Below are 16,712 nucleotides of genomic sequence, written 5' to 3'. Positions count from 1 at the left end.
GTCCTGTGAGGGCAAGTGGGGGCCCATGAGGGCGAGTGGGGGCCCATGGGGTCCTGTGAGGGCAAGTGGGGGCCCATGAGGGCGAGTGGGGGCCCATGGGGTCCTGTGAGGGCGAGTGGGGGCCCATGGGGTCCTGTGAGGGCAAGTGGGGGCCCATGAGGGCGAGTGGGGGCCCATGGGGTCCTGTGAGGGCAAGTGGGGGCCCATGAGGGCGAGTGGGGGGCCCATGGGGTCGTGTGAGGGCAAGTGGGGGCCCATGAGGGCGAGTGGGGGGCCCATGGGGTCCTGTCAGGGCCAGCGGGGGTCCATGAGGGCGAGTGGGGGTCCATGAGGGTGAGTGGGGGCCCATGGGGTCCTGTGAGGGCAAGGGGGGGTCCATGAGGGCGAGTGGGGGCCTATGAGGTCCTGTGAGGGCAAGTGGGGTTCATGAGGGCGAGTGGGGGCCCATGGGGTCCTGTGAGGGCAAGTGGAGGTCCATGAGGGTGAGTGGGGCCCATGAGGTCCTGTGAGGGCAAGTGGGGGTCCATGAGGGCGAGTGGGGGCCCATGAGGGCAAGTGGGGGCCCATGGGGTCCTGTGAGGGCAAAGGGGGGTCCATGGGGGCGAGTGGGGGTCCATGAGGGCGAGTGGGGGCCCATGGGGTCCTGTGAGGGCGAGTGGGGGCCCATGAGGGCGAGTGGGGGCCCATGGGGTCCTGTGAGGGTGAGCAGAAGCCCGTGAAGGCAAGTGAGGCCCCATGAGGGCGAGTGGGGGCTTGTGAAGGTGAGTGGGGTCCTGTGAGGGCAAGTGGGGGCCCGTGGGGGCTTGTGAAGGTGAGTGGGATCCTGTGAAGGTGGATGGGGTCCCGTGAGGGCCAGTGGTGTTCCATGAGGGCGAGTGGGGCCCCATGAGGGCGAGTGGGGTCCTGCGAGGGTGAGTGGGGTCTCCTGAGGGTGAGTATAGGCCCGTGAGGGCGAGCTGGGGCTCATGAGGGGTCCAGTGAGGGCGAGTGGGGTCCCGTGAGGCGAGTCGGGGCTCATGAGGGTGAGCAGGGGACTCGTGAGCGTGGGGGGTGGCGAGTGGGGCTGATGCCCGTCCCTCGGCAGGTACGGCGAGAAGGGCAAGGCCATCCGCATCGAGAAGGTCATCTACACGGGGAAGGAGGGGAAGAGCTCCCGGGGCTGCCCCATCGCCAAGTGGGTGAGTGCCTGCGCCCCGGCTCTCGTCCCCCCCTCGGAGCCCTCCCCGAGCCGGCAAGGAGGAAGCGAGAGCGGTGGCCACCCCTGGGGAAACTCCACGGGGCTTCCCACCCCCGGCACCCACCGAACGGCACGTCCGTCCGTGCCGCAGCCCCTGGGCCGGGCACATCCCCCCTCCGGCGCCCCAAAGCCCATGGGGGTGAATGCAACCATGGGAGCCCCCGCAGCTCTGCGTCCCCCCCCCCCCCAAATCCCCACGGGGCGCTGCGGAAGGCAACCAGGACCCGCTTTTTGGGTTCCCCCGATCCCGGGAGGTGTTTGCCGTTGGAGCGGTCCGACTTGAGCCCTCTGTTTTCCAGGTGATCCGAAGACACAACCAAGAGGAGAAGCTGCTGTGCCTGGTACGGCACCGGGCCGGCCACCACTGCCAGAACGCCGTCATCATCATCCTCATCCTGGCCTGGGAGGGCATCCCCCGCACGCTGGGCGACACGCTCTACCAGGAGCTCACCGACACCCTCACCAAGTACGGCAACCCCACCAGCCGCCGCTGCGGCTTGAATGACGAGTAAGTCGCACCGCGCCGCCCGTCCGGCGCTGGGAAACGAGGTGGGAAGGGGATGCGGGGGTCCCCCTCTGTTTTCGGGGCTGCCATCGCCGCGCCGGCGGCTGACGTTCCTCTGCGGTGTCCCTCCCGCAGCCGGACCTGCGCGTGCCAAGGCAAGGACCCCAACACCTGCGGCGCTTCCTTCTCCTTCGGCTGCTCTTGGAGCATGTATTTTAACGGCTGCAAATACGCCCGGAGCAAAACTCCCCGCAAGTTCAGGCTGGTGGGGGACAATCCCAAAGAGGTGGGTGACGCGGGCGGAGCGGGGTGGCACCGGCGGGGCTGGGGGTTCGGACCTCCTTTTACCCGCAGCTCCCAAGTTTTGCAGGGGGGGAAGCCTGAAAATAGGATTCCTCGTGGGATTTTTGATGAATTAGGGAGACGGGGGAAAGAAAGGCAGCCCGGTGAAACCAGAGGGCAGGCTCGCCTTGGCATCCCAGAGCCAGGAGTTCTGGTGTGACGGCAAGTGCCGGTACGGGGTGGCACGAGTGGGGTCTCTCCGGAAACCCCAGGGAAGATGCCAGAGGGCTCACGGGTCGAGCAAGCGAAAGCACAACAGGCGCCGAGGCTGGAGGTCGAACGGCCAAAACCTCACCAGGAATTTAAGCCACGTGCCTTTGCGCGGTGAGGGACGTGGTGGGAAGGGTCGGATGCCACGTGGCGTGCAGGGGCTTTGCCCCCAATTCCGTCCCCGCTGCCGAAATCCCTGGGCGACATCCTCCTCTTTTCTCTGCCGCAGGAAGAGCTGCTCCGGAAAAGCTTTCAGGACTTGGCCACCGAGGTTGCTCCGCTTTACAAGAGGCTGGCGCCGCAAGCCTACCAGAACCAGGTACTGGCCGCCCTTTGGAGCGCCCCGGCTCGGCGGCAGCCAGAAACGGGTGGGAGGCGGCGGCGTGTGGGAGATTTCGGATAACCGGAGCCCTCTCCTCCTTCCGCCAGGTTACCAACGAGGACGTAGCGATAGATTGTCGGCTGGGCTTGAAGGAGGGGAGGCCGTTCTCGGGAGTGACGGCGTGCATGGACTTCTGCGCTCACGCTCACAAAGATCAGCATAACCTCTACAACGGCTGCACGGTGGTAAGCAGGCGGCCGGCGGGGCTTTTCGGGATGCTCCCCCCCCCCTCCCCAGTTTCGGGGTGCTCCTTTTTGAGCCACTCGGTCCCCGCTGTCCCCAGCCGTCCTACCTGCATGACTCCAGCGGCCGGTCCTCGGTGTTTGCACACCTCAAATGAAACCGTTCAGGTGCTGAAGCCATCCCAGCTAGACTAAAGCACGGTGCTAACGGGGACCGCGCGTTTGCTTTTGTCCGACCCAAGCCCCGCGGGGGGTTTCCGAATGCCGGCTGGGAGCCGGTGCGGGCTGGGGGGGGTGCCAGGCTGGCGTGGCTTCCCACCGGTGGGTGGAATGAGGAGGAGGTTTCGCCCCTGGGCCGCGTCCCGCTGATGGCACCCTGCGCTCCCCCAGGTCTGCACGCTGACGAAGGAAGACAATCGCGTGGTGGGGAAGATCCCCGAAGACGAGCAACTGCACGTCCTCCCCCTCTACAAGATGTCCAGCACGGATGAGTTCGGCAGCGAGGAGAACCAAAACGCCAAGGTGGGCAGCGGGGCCATCCAGGTGCTCACGTCCTTCCCCCGCGAGGTCCGCAAGCTGCCCGAGCCCGCCAAGTCCTGCCGGCAGAGGCAACTGGAAGCAAAAAAAGCCGCCGCGGAGAAGAAGAAGCTGCAGAAAGAGAAGCTGATGACGCCGGAGAAGATCAAGCAGGAAGCGCTCGAGCTCCCTGTGCTCCAGCAAAACGCAGGTAACGGGGGCAGAGCCGAGGTCCCGCTGCCCGGCGCCGTCCGGAAAGCGCGCGAGGGGACAGGGATGCGGTTGGGGGCTTTCTCGGGCTGGTGGCCTCGAGCGCTCGGCGTGTCGGGGGGCAGGACGGCATTTCTGGGTTTTGCCCCGTACTGCGGTGCGGCGGGGAGCTCTCGCCGCAGCCCGGAGCGTGGGTGCGAACCGGTTGCCAGCGCACCGGGCGACGCCGGGCGACGCTGACCTCTGCGTTCAGCCGGCGAGCCCGTCACCGTGGGATTTTCGAGTCCGGCTGAGTTTTTTGGGGTCCTCGCTCCCCACCGGCAGTTTCCTCGGCCGGCGCGTCACGGGGGTTGTGTGTGTGCTGTGCCCGCAGGTATGGCGTTGAAAAGCGGGCTGTCCCCGCAGCCGCTGAAACCTTCCATCAAGGTGGAGCCGCAGAGCCATTACAACGCCTTCAAGTACAACGGCAACGCGGTGGTGGAGAGCTACTCGGTGCTGGGGAGCTGCCGGCCCTCCGACCCGTACAGCATGAACAGTGTTTACTCTTACCATTCCTACTATGCACAGCCCAATCTGCCTTCCGTGAACGGGTTTCACTCCAAGTTCGCGCTTCCCTCCTTCGGGTATTACGGCTTTTCCAGCAACCACGTGTTCCCCTCGCAGTTTCTGAATTACGGGGCGCCCGAGAGGAGCGGGAGCAGCTGGGTGAGCAACGGCTACGAGAAGAAGCCCGACGTCCCGGCGTTGCAGGAGAACCTCAACCACGCCTACGGGAACGCCGATTTCCCCGAGCCCATCCCGCACAGCGTCCGGAGCAAAAACCATCACCAGCACACCTACGAGCGGGCGAACCGCTACGCCAGCCAGCAGAAGGCGGCGGCGGCGGCGGCGGCCAGGGCGCACAGGACTAGCTCGGGCTCGGAGGAGGCGCCGCCGTTTGCACAGAACTGTTTTGGCAGCCGGCCCATCAAGCAGGAGCCTCCGGACCCTCCGCCCGCCATTGAGCCCCTTCCCGGCGCGGCGGCCGTGCCCGGCGCCAGCTTAACCCTGCCGGCCGTCCCGGCGCGCGGCGGGGGGCCGGAGCAGCGGTGGAGCCCCTTCAAAGCGTCCCGGGGCACGTCTTCCCCCGAGAGGACTAGCACGGCGGAGGGCTCGTGGAGCGCCCTGGCGCCGGGCGCGGGCGGGCGGGAGAAGCCGAGCGCCTTCGACGTGGCCGCGCGCTTGCCGCCGCCGCCGGAGAAGCAGTGGCCCGGCGTCCTGGCGGGAGAGACGGCGGTGGCGGCGCGCGGCTCGGGCTTGCTGCCGAAACCGTGGAGCCCCTGCAAGCTGCGGGAGGCGGCGCTGGCCGGCACGGCCACCTCGAGCCTGCTGGGGCCGCTGGGTTTCGGCTCGGCCTTGCCGGGGCTGCCCGGCTTCCCCGAGGAGCCGTGGGGCTCGGTGAAGGCGGAGGAGCGGAGGACGCCGGCGCCCAGCCCGGGGCTGCCGGAGAAGCCGTGGGAGGCGGCGGTGGGCGAGAAGGGGGTGGCGGGTCCCCGCCGGGAGAAGCCGTGGGACCCCTTCGGCCTGGAGGAGGACCTGCCGGAGAAGGCGGTGAAGGAGGAGGAGGAGGAGGAGGAGGAGGAGGAGGAGGAAGAGGAGGAGGAGTGGTCGGACAGCGAGCACAACTTCCTGGACGAGAACATCGGCGGGGTGGCGGTGGCGCCCGCCCACGGCTCCATCCTCATCGAGTGCGCCCGCCGCGAGCTCCACGCCACCACCCCGCTGAAGAAACCCAACCGCTGCCACCCCACCCGCATCTCCCTGGTCTTCTACCAACACAAGAACTTGAACCAGCCCAACCACGGCCTGGCGCTGTGGGAGGCCAAGATGAAGCAGCTGGCGGAGCGGGCTCGGGCCCGGCAAGAGGAGGCGGCGCGCCTGGGTCTCCCGCCGGACGCCAAAGCCTTCGCCAAGAAACGCAAGTGGGGCGGCGCGTTGGCGACCGAGGCGCCCAGCAAGGAGAGGAGGGACTCGGTCCCCACGCGGCAGGCGGTGGCCATCCCCACCAACTCCGCCATCACTGTGTCCTCCTACGCCTACACCAAGGTGACGGGCCCCTACAGCCGCTGGATCTGAGACGGAGGCGACCGCCGCGGCCCCATCTTACCTCAACCCTCGGCAGCGCCGGAGCCCGGCGTTGCTTCGTGGTGCTTTCTCCTCGGGCGTGGGGGAGAAATTAAAAAAAAAAAAAAAAAACCAACAAAAAATTAAAATAAATAGACAAAAAGGAAGCGAAACACAACAAACAACAAAAAGAAAAACCCAACCCACGGAAAGCGAACCCAACGCGCGCGCGCGCGCGGGAACAGCGGAGCCGGCGCGGGCGCACGCCGTCGGAGAGCTGCGCTCGGCGAGGAGTTGGCAAAGAAAGCAAAACTCGATAAAAAAAAAAAGAAAAAAAAAAAAGAGGAACGATGCTGTTTGACGCTTTTCGGTAATCTCATATTTATATCTCCGTGTTTTTTTAATCTAGCCTCGTGCGCCGCGCGAACGGAGGGAGAAGTTTATAGCGTCCTTTCGCAAAGGAGAGGTTTTTAATTCCACTTAAAAGTACCTATTTATTGGATTTTATTTTATTTTATTTTTTACTCCGACGACAACGACGAAGCCGATCTTCGAAAAAGAAGCCAACATCGAAAGAAAAAACCCCTAAACGCAAACGAAAAACAACACCGAACACCAAACCAGCTCAAAGGCAAGAGGTGACTCCCTCCGGCTCCGACGCGTGGGGCTTGGCGGGATCGTGTGCTTTACCGTCGGCCGGACACGCCGAACATCCGATTATTTTTTTTCCCAAGGACCTAAAAATACCTATTTTGCAACTCGAGGAGTCCTTTCTTACAGCGACGGCAGACCCGCTCGCCAGCGGGATGTCCTGGGACGGCGCGGCTTCGCTCGGCTCCTCGCCGCCAGCGGGATCGGCTCCGCCGGGACGGAGCGAGCCGGCGTCTTTCCCGGCGCCGGAGACCTCAGGACACGTCCGGGCTGGGGACCGCCGCTGCCGGGGTGCCGCGCTCGGGCTCGGACTTGGGGGGCTCCTTTGCCGGCGGCCCCGGGGAGAGCGACGGCGGCGGCGGCGGCGGCGGCGGCATCTCTAAAGGAGCCGACAGGGCAAAAAACGGAAAGAAAAAAAAAAAAACAAACCTACAAAAACAGGAAAAAAAAACACAAACCAACCCCAAACTGTGAATAGCTGTTGTTGCTCTCTGTACATCACTGTTGCTAAAGTCTGGTGCTTTCCGTCTCCGGGGGACTTTCTCGGTGCGATCGGCTCTGGGAAGAGCGAATCCCAAGACTTGGCTGGCCAAAACCCCCCGCCGGTTCGCCTTCCCTGCCGGCGCCGGCCAGCCGGCGCGGCGACCAGCGCCGCCGGGGCTCGGTGCTTTTTCTCTCCCCGGGTGCCATCCCTCCTTCCTACGGATCGCCGTTCTTCCCGCAAAAAAAAAAACAAAAACAAAAAACCCCAAGAAATAACCCGACGACGACGACAACCGCGTGGTGCTTTTCGAACAATCTCAGTCGAGACTTCCCGCCCGTCCCCGATGCCGAAGCCGTGCCGGGACGGACGGGACGGACGGACGGACGGGCGGGCGGGCGGGCGGGCGAGCTCCCCCGCGGCTCGCCGGGAGGGCGGCGTGGCCGAATCCGGGTGCCGGCGTCCCCGGGGTCGTTGCTTTTGCACTTTCAGGTGCCTTTTGGAGAGCCAGCGAGCCAGAGCCGACGCCGTCACCGGGCAGAAATCACCATGTGTTTACTGTCACCTTCCTTCCTTGCGCACTGGCACAGATCAGCAGGATCTCGGTAAAACAGCCTGAACATTTACCTGATTTTAAACCTGTAAATAGGGAAAGCATTTTTTTAAAAGCACTTTCACCTAGATTTAAAAACGAAAGCGAAACTTAAAAAACAACTCCCCTCTTTCCTCCTCGCCCCCCGCCCCCCCCCAACAACTTGAAAGCAGTATGTTTTCAACAAGATTATTGTGGGAGAACTGTAAATACTGGCAGAATATTTAACACGCTTTGTCCGTCCTTCATAATTAATTTTTTTTTATTTTTTTTTTTTCTTCCCCCCCCCCCCGTAATCTGTAAAGTCGCGTATATTTGACAAGGAAACTCAACGAGCTATTACCGCTTTTCTTATAAGTACCCGATGGCATATCAGGATCGTAAGAGTCGATGGCAAGTCAGATTTGAGGGATGCCGGTTCCAGCGCGGGGACCCGACGTCTCGATGCGGTTCGGAGGGCGAAAAGGGGACCCGGCCGATCCCGGCCGGCGGCGTTCGGCGGGGCCGGATTCGGGTGCCGGCCCCGGTTCGCGTCGCCCCGGGGTCTGGTCTGACCGTCGTGGCGGGGGTGCCTTGCGAGCTTCGCCGGGGTGGGTTTAGAGTCGGGAGGAGAAGGGGTGCGTTTGGAGAAGGCGAGGGTCCGTGTAACCTGTCTAAGTCCTGCTTCCTCGGAGGGTTTTTTTTTTTTTTTGGGGTGCAGGGAGGGGATTCGGTCCGGCGCGGCGTTGGCTCCGGCGGGTTCAACCCGGGGTAAGCGGGGAAATGCCGGCGCCGCGGGTCGGGGAGCGAGAACTGCTGCAGTCTCACGTTTTTACACTACATAACGTCTAACCTACCTCAAATCTCAGTCATTAAAAATTAGCACGCTTCAGACTTCTTCTACGAAAACTAGAAATCTATGCACAGCTCTTTACCCCTTGCTGCTGAGAGGCTGTTTTTCAAGCAAAATCTTTTCCTTTACCCGTCCCGGCGGCCGCGCTCGTCCCACCCGCGCCGAAGCCAGGGGGGTCGCGGCGTTAAGGGGGACTCGCCGGCGTTGGGGGGGGAAGGGATGATGTTTTTAATCGCTTCGGGGTGGGATGGGGACCTAATTTTGCAGCAGGTCGCGGCCACAACGGCGCTCGAACAACGCCCGCGGTAGAAACCCTGGGGAGAGCTCGGCGCGGGGAGCCCCGACGGGCTCCCGGCACCCCGCTTCGGTTTTTCCGGCCGCGACGCTTCGCCTCGGGCGGGGAACGGGGGACACGTTTCGGGGTTCCCCCCGCCCCATCTCGACGCTCTCGGGACGAGGCGCGGGAAGGAGAAGGAAACCAGAATCCCTGAGGTGCCTCAATTGCTGATTTTTTCCTTTTAATACTGGAGTATGCTTTGTGGGCTCTATAAGGCATATTTTTATGAAATGAAATCTTCTAATCAAAACGGTGCTATGGTGTTTTAACAAACTCTATCACGCTTCTGCCTGATTCCATCTCGCTGAGGTGCTACTAATGTACATACGAAACTAGGGAACCAAGGAAAAAAAAAAAAAAAAACAAAACAAAAAAACAAAAAAGCAATGTCGTTGAGAAGGAAGTTTACTTTTCCGGAGCGACAGCTCGAAGCGTGCCGGGAGCCGGTTGGGTTTACGCAAACTGAAATCGGTGCCGCGTCGCAGGCGTCCCGCCGCCCGGGCTCGCGGTGGAGCCGTTCCCCTCCGGCGCCGGCAGGAGAGCCGTGTGCGGACGTGGCGCTTGGACGAGGCGCTCGGCCGCGGTGCGCGGGCACGGTGCTCGGCCACACATCGTGGACGCGGCGCTCGGACGTGGCGCGTGGACGCGGCGCTCGGCCGGGGTGTGTGAACGTGGTGCTCGACCGCGGCGCTTGGACGTGCTGCGTGGAAATGGTGCTCGGGCACGGCGCTCGGCCACGCATCGTGGACGTGGTGCTCGGACGTGGCGCGTGGACGCGGCGCTCGGCCAGGGTGTGTGAACATGGTGCTTGGGCACGGTGCTCAACCGCGGTGCTCGGACATGGTGCGTGGACGTGGTGCTCGGGCACGGTGCTTGGCCACGCATCGTGGACATGGTGCTCGGGCACGGTGCTCGACTGCGGTGCTCGAACATGGTGCGTGGACATGGTGCACGGGCACGGTGCTCGGCCACGCATCGTGGACATGGTGCTCGGGCACGGTGCTCGACCGCGGTGCTCGGACATGGTGCGTGGACATGGTGCTCGGGCACGGTGCTCGGCCACGCATCGTGGACATGGTGCTCGGGCACGGTGCTTGACCGCGGTGCTTGGACGTGGTGCGTGGGCACAGCGCTTGGCCAGGGTGTGTGAACGTGGTGCTTGGCCATGGTGCTCGACTGCGGTGCTCGGACATGGTGCATGGACGTGGTGCTCGGGCACGGTGCTCAGCCACGCATCATGGACATGGTGCTCGGGCACAGTGCTCAACCGCGGTGCTCGGACATGGTGCGTGGACATGGTGCTCGGGCACGGTGCTCCGCCACGCATCGTGGACATGGTGCTTGGGCACGGTGCTCGACTGCGGTGCTCGGACGTGGTGCGTGGACATGGTGCTTGGGCACGGTGCTCGACTGCGGTGCTCGGACGTGGTGCGTGGGCACGGCGCTTGGCCAGGGTGTGTGAACGTGGTGCTTGGCCATGGTGCTCGACTGCGGTGCTCGGACATGGTGCGTGGACGTGGTGCTCAACCGCGGTGCTTGGACATGGTGCGTGGACATGGTGCTCAACCGCGGTGCTTGGACATGGTGCGTGGACATGGTGCTCGGGCACGGTGCTCAGCCACGCATCGTGGACATGGTGCTCAGGCACGGTGCTCGACTGCGGTGCTCGGACATGGTGCGTGGACGTGGTGCACGGGCACGGTGCTCGGCCACGCATCGTGGACATGGTGCTCGGGCACGGTGCTTGACCGCGGTGCTCGGACATGGTGCTCGGGCACAGAGCTTGGCCACGCACCGTGGACATGGTGCTCGGCCACGAAGCGTGAACCTGGTGCTCGGCCGCGGTGCTCGGCCGCGATGCGTGAACACGGCGCTTGGCAGTGGTGCTCAGACGTGGTGCGTGGACACGGTGCTTGGCCGCGATGCTCGGATACGGTGCGCGGAGGTGGTGCTCAGCCAGGGTGTGTGAACGCGGCGCTCGGACACGGCGCTGGGGCGGGGTGCTCAGCCCGCGGCATGGGTGTGTTGTGCATGCACGGTGCACGTGCACGGTGCAAGGGCGTGGTACGTGGGTACGGTGCTCGGGCACCGTGCGCGGCCGTGGTGCTCCGGCACCGTGCATGACCACGGTGCTCAGAGATGGTGCACGGCCGCGGTGCTCGGGGACGGCGCACGGCCGCGGTGCTCGGGGACGGCGCACAGACGCGGCGCTTGAACAGGGTGCATGGGCACGCCGAGGGGGCTCGGGCACGGTGCAAGGGCGTGGTGCACGGACGCGGTGCTTGGACGCGGGTGCTTGGGCACGCTCGGCAGATACGGCGCTCGGGCACGGCGCTCGCCCACCGCGCGTGGACGCGGCACAGCGCTCTGGCGCAGATGCGGCGCGCCGCCACGGTGCTTCACCACGGTGCCGGAGCACGGCGCACACGCACGGCGCGCAGACCCCCTGCGCGAGCTCGGCGCGCGGTGCCGGTGCTTGCCGTACGCCCCCGGGTTCAGGCTCGCCCTCCCGGCACCGTACCTCGCCGTGGCGCCCGGGCCCCGTGCCCGCCGGCGCTCAGCACCGCGCTCGGCACCGCGCTCCCCCCCAGCACCCTCGGGCTCATTCCCCTCCCCAAACCACCGGCGTCTCCCCCGCGGCGAGGGCTCAGCCGGGCACCCCGCTTCTGCCCGTCTTTCTTTTCCCCCTTTTTTCCCCCCTTTTTTCCCCTCTTTTTCCATTTTTTTGGGGTTTTATTGGTGCTACTTTCTTCCCCTTCGGCTTCCCGTCAGCGCCGGGGCAGCAGCTCCCCCGCGCCCCCCCAAACCAAGGCAAATACCTCAACCCCCCCCCCCAAGCCCCCCGCGGCGCCGCGGCAGCGAAGGCGAGCGAAACCGGGGTGAATCTTTCCGAAATCAGGGATCCTTTCGCAGCGGTGGGTGTTTCTTCCTTAATTTTTTCTTTTTTTTTTTTTGTTTTTTGTTTTTTTTTTGCCCTCCTTTATCCCTTTCCGCCCGGGTTTTTTCCTCATTTTTCCGCATCCTTCAGGGATTACAAACCGCCGTAATTTCAGCCTCAGTTTTATTCCAGGAGCGATGGTTTTTTGTTGGTTTTTTTTTTTTTTTTCTTTTTTTTTTTTTGGCCGGTGGGTTTTCGCACCGCGGCGCAAAAAAAAGAAGAAAAAAAAAAAAAAAAAAGAGGTAATAATTCCAAATTTCAAAATAAAGCGCCGTTTCTTCTCGGATTCGGGAATTCGGTCGGAGGCGGGGGGTTATTGTTGGCGTTTTTGTTGGGGTTTTTTCTTTTGGTTTTTTTTTGGGCTCATTGAGGAGGGGAGGTGGGACGGCGGCAGGCGGAGGGGGGGGCACCGCGGGGGTGTCCCGGCGGCTCCGAAAAATTCACACTTGAAGATTTCTTGGTCGGCTCGGGACTGTGGTTACTTGAAATGAAGTTTTTTTCCGGGGCGGATCGAGGACCGGTAGATTTTTTTCCCATGTCTCAAGGCAATAGGATTAATGTGTATTAAACTGTAGATACTTCTAGGACAGTAAATTTATGCTGATAATTTTATTTTGTATAATTTTCCCTTTTTTCTTTTTTTCCCCCTCTTTGTGGGTTTGTTTTTGGTTTTTGTTTTCCCTCCCCCCTCCCCCAACACCTTTTTCTTTTGCCCTTTCCCCCTCCGTGTTTTGGTAAATTTATTTTTTAGGATGCCTAAAAATTGCAAGTTTGGATCCTCCCCCTTCCTTCCCCGGTTTTGGTTTTGTTTTTTTTTGTTTTGTTTTGTTTTGTTGTTGGTTTTTTTTTTTTGTTTTGTTTTGTTTTGTTTTAATTTGTATTTTATTCTAAGTTACGCGCGGCCGCCCGGGCCGCGAAATGTATTATTCCTGATATCTTTAAAATATTGTGGGTGTTTTAATAAATTTTATATTTATTTTTTGCACTCAACACGCGGCCCCTGGCTTTCTGTTTCCTGCTGGAGGGGGGCTGGAAGCGGGGAGGGGTGGGGGTGCAGGATGGGGCCCTGGGTGTGGGACGCGGGGGGGGAGGATGGGTCCCTGTATATTGGGGGGGGGGGTGCAGGATGGGGCCCTGGGTGTGGGAATGGGGGGGCAGGATGGGGCCCTGGACATTGGGGGGGGTCAAGCTGGGGCCCTGGGTGTGGGAATGGGGGGGCAGGATGGGGCCCTGTCTATTGGGGGGGGGTCAGGATGGGGCCCTTTTGGGGGGGGCAGGATGGGGCTGTGGGTGTGGGAAGGGGGGGGCAGGATGGGGCCCTGTCTGTGGGGTGGGGGGGTGCAGGATGGGACCCTTTGGGGGGGGCAGGGTAGAGCCCCCTTCGGGATGGGCCCCCCCCGCTCCGGCCCGGGAGGGGGTGTCGGGCCCAGTCCCCGCCAGAGTCCTCCGAGCCGCCAGGGGTCGCGGCGGCGGAGGCGGTGCAGCGCCAGCCCCGCCCCCTGCTGCGACGCACGCTGCGATTGGCTGGGCCACAGGTGACCTCGGGGCGCGGCTCCGCGACCGGCAGCGGGCGCGCGCCGCCCAGTATGGCCGCCGCGGCGGGGCTGCTGTGCCGCGGGCCGGTGCGTGTCCCCTGTCCGTGTCCGTCCGTGTCCGTCCGTGTCCGTCCCTCCCTCTGTCGGTGCCCCCCTCCCGGTCCAGGGGTAGGGGGCGGGGGCGCTTTGTCCGTTGTCCGAGACCCCCCTCCCAGTTTTTTGGGAGGGGGGTCCGTCTCCCCGCGTCTCCCTCTGTGTTTCCCCGGTACCGGTAAGTGCGGCCTGCGCCTCCTCACGGTAAGTGTCCCCCGTAGCGGTGGAGGTGCCCTCCGCCCCCTCACGGTAAGTGTCCCGCCCTCCCGGGGCCGGTGAAGGTGACCTCCCCCCCCCCGGGGCCGGTGCAGGCAGCCTTCCCCCCCCCGGGGCCGGTGCAGGCAGCCTTCCCCCACCTCCCCTTCCCGGTAACCCCCCTCCCGTACCCCCCCCTCCAGTGCCAGTGAAGGCAGCCTTCCTTCCCTCCCGGTGCCGGTAGCCTCCCGTGCCCCCCTGCGGTGCCGGTGCAGGCAGCCTTCCCTCCCTCCCGGTGCCCCTCCCCGGTGCAGGCAGCCTTCCCTCCCTCCTCCCTTCCCGGTACCCCCCCCTCCGGTGCCGGTAGCCTTCCCTCCCTCCTCTCTTCCCGGTACCCGCCCCCCGAGGCCCCCCCTCCCGTAGCCCCCCTCCGGTGCCGGTGCAGGCAGCCTTCCCTCCCTTGCGGTGCCCCTCCCCGGTGCTGGTAGCCTTCCGCCCCCCTTCCCTTCCCTTCCCGGTACCCCCTCCCCTCCCGGTAGGCCCTCCTTCCTTCCCCGTGCCCCTCCCGGTGCCGATGAAGGCAGCGTTCCCTCCCTCCCGGTGCCCACTCCCGCCCCCGGTGCAGGCAGCCTCCCCCCAGGGTGGGGGGTTCCCCCCGCGGGGTCCCCTCACCTCTCCGTGCTGTTCCCCCCCCGCCCCCAGCTCTTCCTGCGCCGCGGCACCTGGCGAAGCTTCACCTCGCAGACGGACGGGGAGGCCCGAGTGACCCGGGTCCTGCGGGAGAAGTTCCCCCGGGCTTCCGCCATCAAGGTCGTGGATATATCAGGTACAGAAAAAGCTCTTTATTTTCCTCCCTGCCACCAAACTGTCCACGCGCTTTGCGAGCGAGGTGTCGAGTCTGTCCCCAGCCCCCCCCCCCTCACTGTGGGGACCCGGGAACGTGGGGGCACGAAGGACCCTCGTCTTTGCTGAAGCGTTTGCCGCCGCTTTTGTTTTTCTAGGCGGCTGCGGCGCCATGTACGAAATTCACATCGAGTCGGAGGACTTCAGAGAGAAGCGGACGGTGCAGCAGCACCAGATGGTTAACCAGGTGAGGGGGGCGCGGCGGCGGCGATTGCGCTCGGGCACCGCGACCGTGGGGCGTGTGTGAGCGCGTACAGCTGGGCACGCCGCGCGTGCGTCTGCGCGGCGCTTGATGCTTGCGGCGTGTGCGCGCGGCGCTCGTAGCCGAGCACGCCGCCCGCAGCGCTTCCCGGTCGGGCGCCGCGTGCGCAGCTCTTTAGTTGGGCGCAGCGGCTGCGGGTACGTGCACAGCGCTAATCGCTGTGCGCACGCGCAGTCGGCGTGCGAAACTAGCGCTGCGCGCTCGCGGCGCCCGGCCACGAGTGCCGCGCGCACACGCGGTGCCAGTATGAAGCGCCGTGCAGGCGCGCAGCGCGAGTGTCCGAGTAGCGTAGCTCTTCCTTCCCGATAAATAGCGTAGCTGTGTGCGCGCAGCACTTGCAGCTGGGCTCTCTGCCTGTGCAGCGCTTGCAGTCGGTTGCTCTGGGGTGTGTACGAGCACACGCGCCCGGTGCCCGACTAAAAGCGCGACAGGCAGAGGGCCTCGCGGTAAGTGCGTGCTACACACACGCGCGGTGAGAGGGTTAAGCGCTGGGCCTGCACCCGCTAAGAACGCAGCCCTTTTTCCCTGCTCTCCCCCCCATAATAACCAGTGTAGCTCTTCTTTCGGCCCCCCCAACAAAAAGTGTAGCCTGCCTGTTCTTCCCCGTAACAAACAGCGTAGCCTGTCCTTCCTGCCAAATAAAAACCAGCGAGGCTCTTCTGAATAATTAGGGTAGCTGTGTGCGTGTGCAGCGCTTCTGGCTGGGCACTCTGTGTGCGCGTAGCACGTCGCAGCTGGGCGCTGTGCGCGTGCGTCCACAGCACTTGGGCTGGGCACCCGAGGGCGCGTGTGTACGTGCACACGCGCGGTCAGCGTGCTGAGCTCGAGGGCCGTGCCCGTGCCCGCGCAGCGCCCACCTGGGAAGTGCTGCAGGCCGAGCGCCCTGCTCGAGTGCCGCAGCGTGAGGAGTCAGTGCTGTGCCCGCACGCGGTGCGAGCGGCTGAACAGTGCAGCCCGCCCTAATAAGTAGCGTAGCCTGCCCTCCCTTCCCACTAATAAGTAGCGCAGTCTTTCCTTCCAAACCTTCCTTCCCACCATTAAAGAGCGTAGCTGTGTGCATGCAGCGCTTAGCCCTGATGTGCCCCCCCCCTCTCTCAGTGTGCTGAACTACGTGCTGTGCCTGCAGACAGTGTCTTGATAGCGTAGCCCTTCCTAACAGATAGCGTAGCTCTGTGTAGCACTTAAACCTGGGCACGCTGCTTGCAGCCCTTCACAGGAGGGCACCGTGCCCGTACACAGCGCTCGGCACTCTGAGGGTGCGTGTGTCTGCGCACGCAGTCTGTTGGAGCGCTGAGCACGCTGTAATGTTCAGACAGTGCAGCGCTTAATAGCGTAGCCCTTCCTCCTAGTGATAATGGCACTGGTGTAGCTCTGTGTGTGTGTGCAGCGCTTGCTCTGGGGTGTGTACGAGCACACGCGCCCGGTGCCCAACTAAGAAGTGCGACAGGCAGAGGGCCTCGCGGGTAAGTGCATGCTACACACACATGGTGAGAGGGTTAAGCGCTGGGCCTGCACGCACTGTCCCCCCCCCAATAAAAAACAGCGAGGCTTTTCCTTCTGAATCATTAGGGTAGCTCTGTGTGTGTGCACGCACAGCAGTTATAGTTGGTGGGTGCTCATGTGCAGCATGAGGATTAAATGCGGTGCCGAGTGGTGGAACAGTGCAGCCTGCGCTCCCTTCCTGCCAATAAACAGTTACTGTGGGCACGCAGCACTTTGCTTCCTTGCTCTGTGGGGTGTGTGCTGTGCCTGCAGACAGTGCGAGTGTCTTAGGGCTGCAGCCCAATAGATGGGTAGCCCTTCCCAGCCGGGCACTCAGTGGGGGTGCATGCGCTGCTCCTCAGGCAGTGCTCTGCCCAATGTGTGTGGCGCATGCACTCGACCCGAGTCCTGCACACTCTGTTGGGACCACAGCCCTGTATAATACTGCACACAAACTGCAGCTGCCCCGAGCGTCAGCGCTTGTCTGTTGCAGGCACTGAGCGAGGAGATCAAGAGCATGCACGGACTGCGCATCTTCACCTCCGCCCCCAAACCCTGATGTCGATGTTGCTGACCCGCCAATAAATCAAGTGCTCCCAAGTGAGAGGTGCTGTGCTCATGATCTGATTTGGGGGGGTGGGCGGGCGGGCGGCAGCACACCCCCAGGAAAGAAAGCTGTCCCCAAGTGCTGCGTTTTCAATTAGGCACCTGTGACAGGGCTGGG

The 16,712-nt window shown here is 63.5% G+C and overlaps 2 protein-coding genes across 4 annotated transcripts in view; both read left to right on the top strand.

Annotated features, from left to right (window-relative positions):
* TET3 (tet methylcytosine dioxygenase 3) overlaps positions 1 to 12,508 on the top strand; it is a 36,607-nt gene extending 24,099 nt beyond the window's left edge. For both annotated transcript variants that reach the window (XM_075175016.1, XM_075175015.1), the window contains 7 exons: positions 1,085 to 1,178; positions 1,537 to 1,745; positions 1,878 to 2,028; positions 2,524 to 2,613; positions 2,724 to 2,861; positions 3,249 to 3,585; positions 3,958 to 12,508. In XM_075175016.1, coding sequence (XP_075031117.1) covers positions 1,085 to 1,178; positions 1,537 to 1,745; positions 1,878 to 2,028; positions 2,524 to 2,613; positions 2,724 to 2,861; positions 3,249 to 3,585; positions 3,958 to 5,699 — 2,761 coding nt within the window. In that variant the 3' untranslated portion in view covers positions 5,700 to 12,508. The remainder of the gene's footprint in view (positions 1 to 1,084; positions 1,179 to 1,536; positions 1,746 to 1,877; positions 2,029 to 2,523; positions 2,614 to 2,723; positions 2,862 to 3,248; positions 3,586 to 3,957) is intronic.
* A 530-nt stretch (positions 12,509 to 13,038) lies between these two features.
* Positions 13,039 to 16,592, top strand: BOLA3 (bolA family member 3). 2 transcript variants are annotated; one of them, XM_075174802.1, is made up of 4 exons: positions 13,039 to 13,140; positions 14,044 to 14,167; positions 14,343 to 14,431; positions 16,482 to 16,592. In XM_075174802.1, the coding sequence occupies exons 1-4, from the start codon at positions 13,105 to 13,107 to the stop codon at positions 16,545 to 16,547; spliced, it is 315 nt and encodes a 104-aa protein (XP_075030903.1). In that variant the 5' UTR covers positions 13,039 to 13,104; the 3' UTR covers positions 16,548 to 16,592. The 2 variants fall into 2 exon arrangements, with proteins under 2 accessions (XP_075030903.1, XP_075030902.1); XM_075174801.1 differs by having other exon boundaries at positions 13,090 to 13,395.
* Positions 16,593 to 16,712: the final 120 nt, after the last annotated feature.

The sequence above is a fragment of the Calonectris borealis genome, chromosome 27, assembly GCF_964195595.1.
Source record: "Calonectris borealis chromosome 27, bCalBor7.hap1.2, whole genome shotgun sequence".
Taxonomy (NCBI): Eukaryota; Metazoa; Chordata; class Aves; order Procellariiformes; family Procellariidae; genus Calonectris; species Calonectris borealis.
The sequence above is the reverse complement of the archived record's forward strand: the minus strand, read 5'-3'. Positions and strand labels throughout refer to the sequence as shown.

What these genes read in the sequence shown, in the direction of transcription:
- BOLA3 (XM_075174801.1), top strand. Translation starts at nt 13,105, where the DNA reads ATGGCCGCCGCGGCGGGGCTGCTGTGCCGCGGGCCGGTGCGTGTCCCC. An exon ending in CAAGGTCGTGGATATATCAG is followed by an intron (nt 14,168 to 14,342) that starts GTACAGAAAAAG and finishes TTGTTTTTCTAG; the next exon opens with GCGGCTGCGGCGCCATGTAC. An exon ending in AGCACCAGATGGTTAACCAG is followed by an intron (nt 14,432 to 16,481) that starts GTGAGGGGGGCG and finishes TGTCTGTTGCAG; the next exon opens with GCACTGAGCGAGGAGATCAA.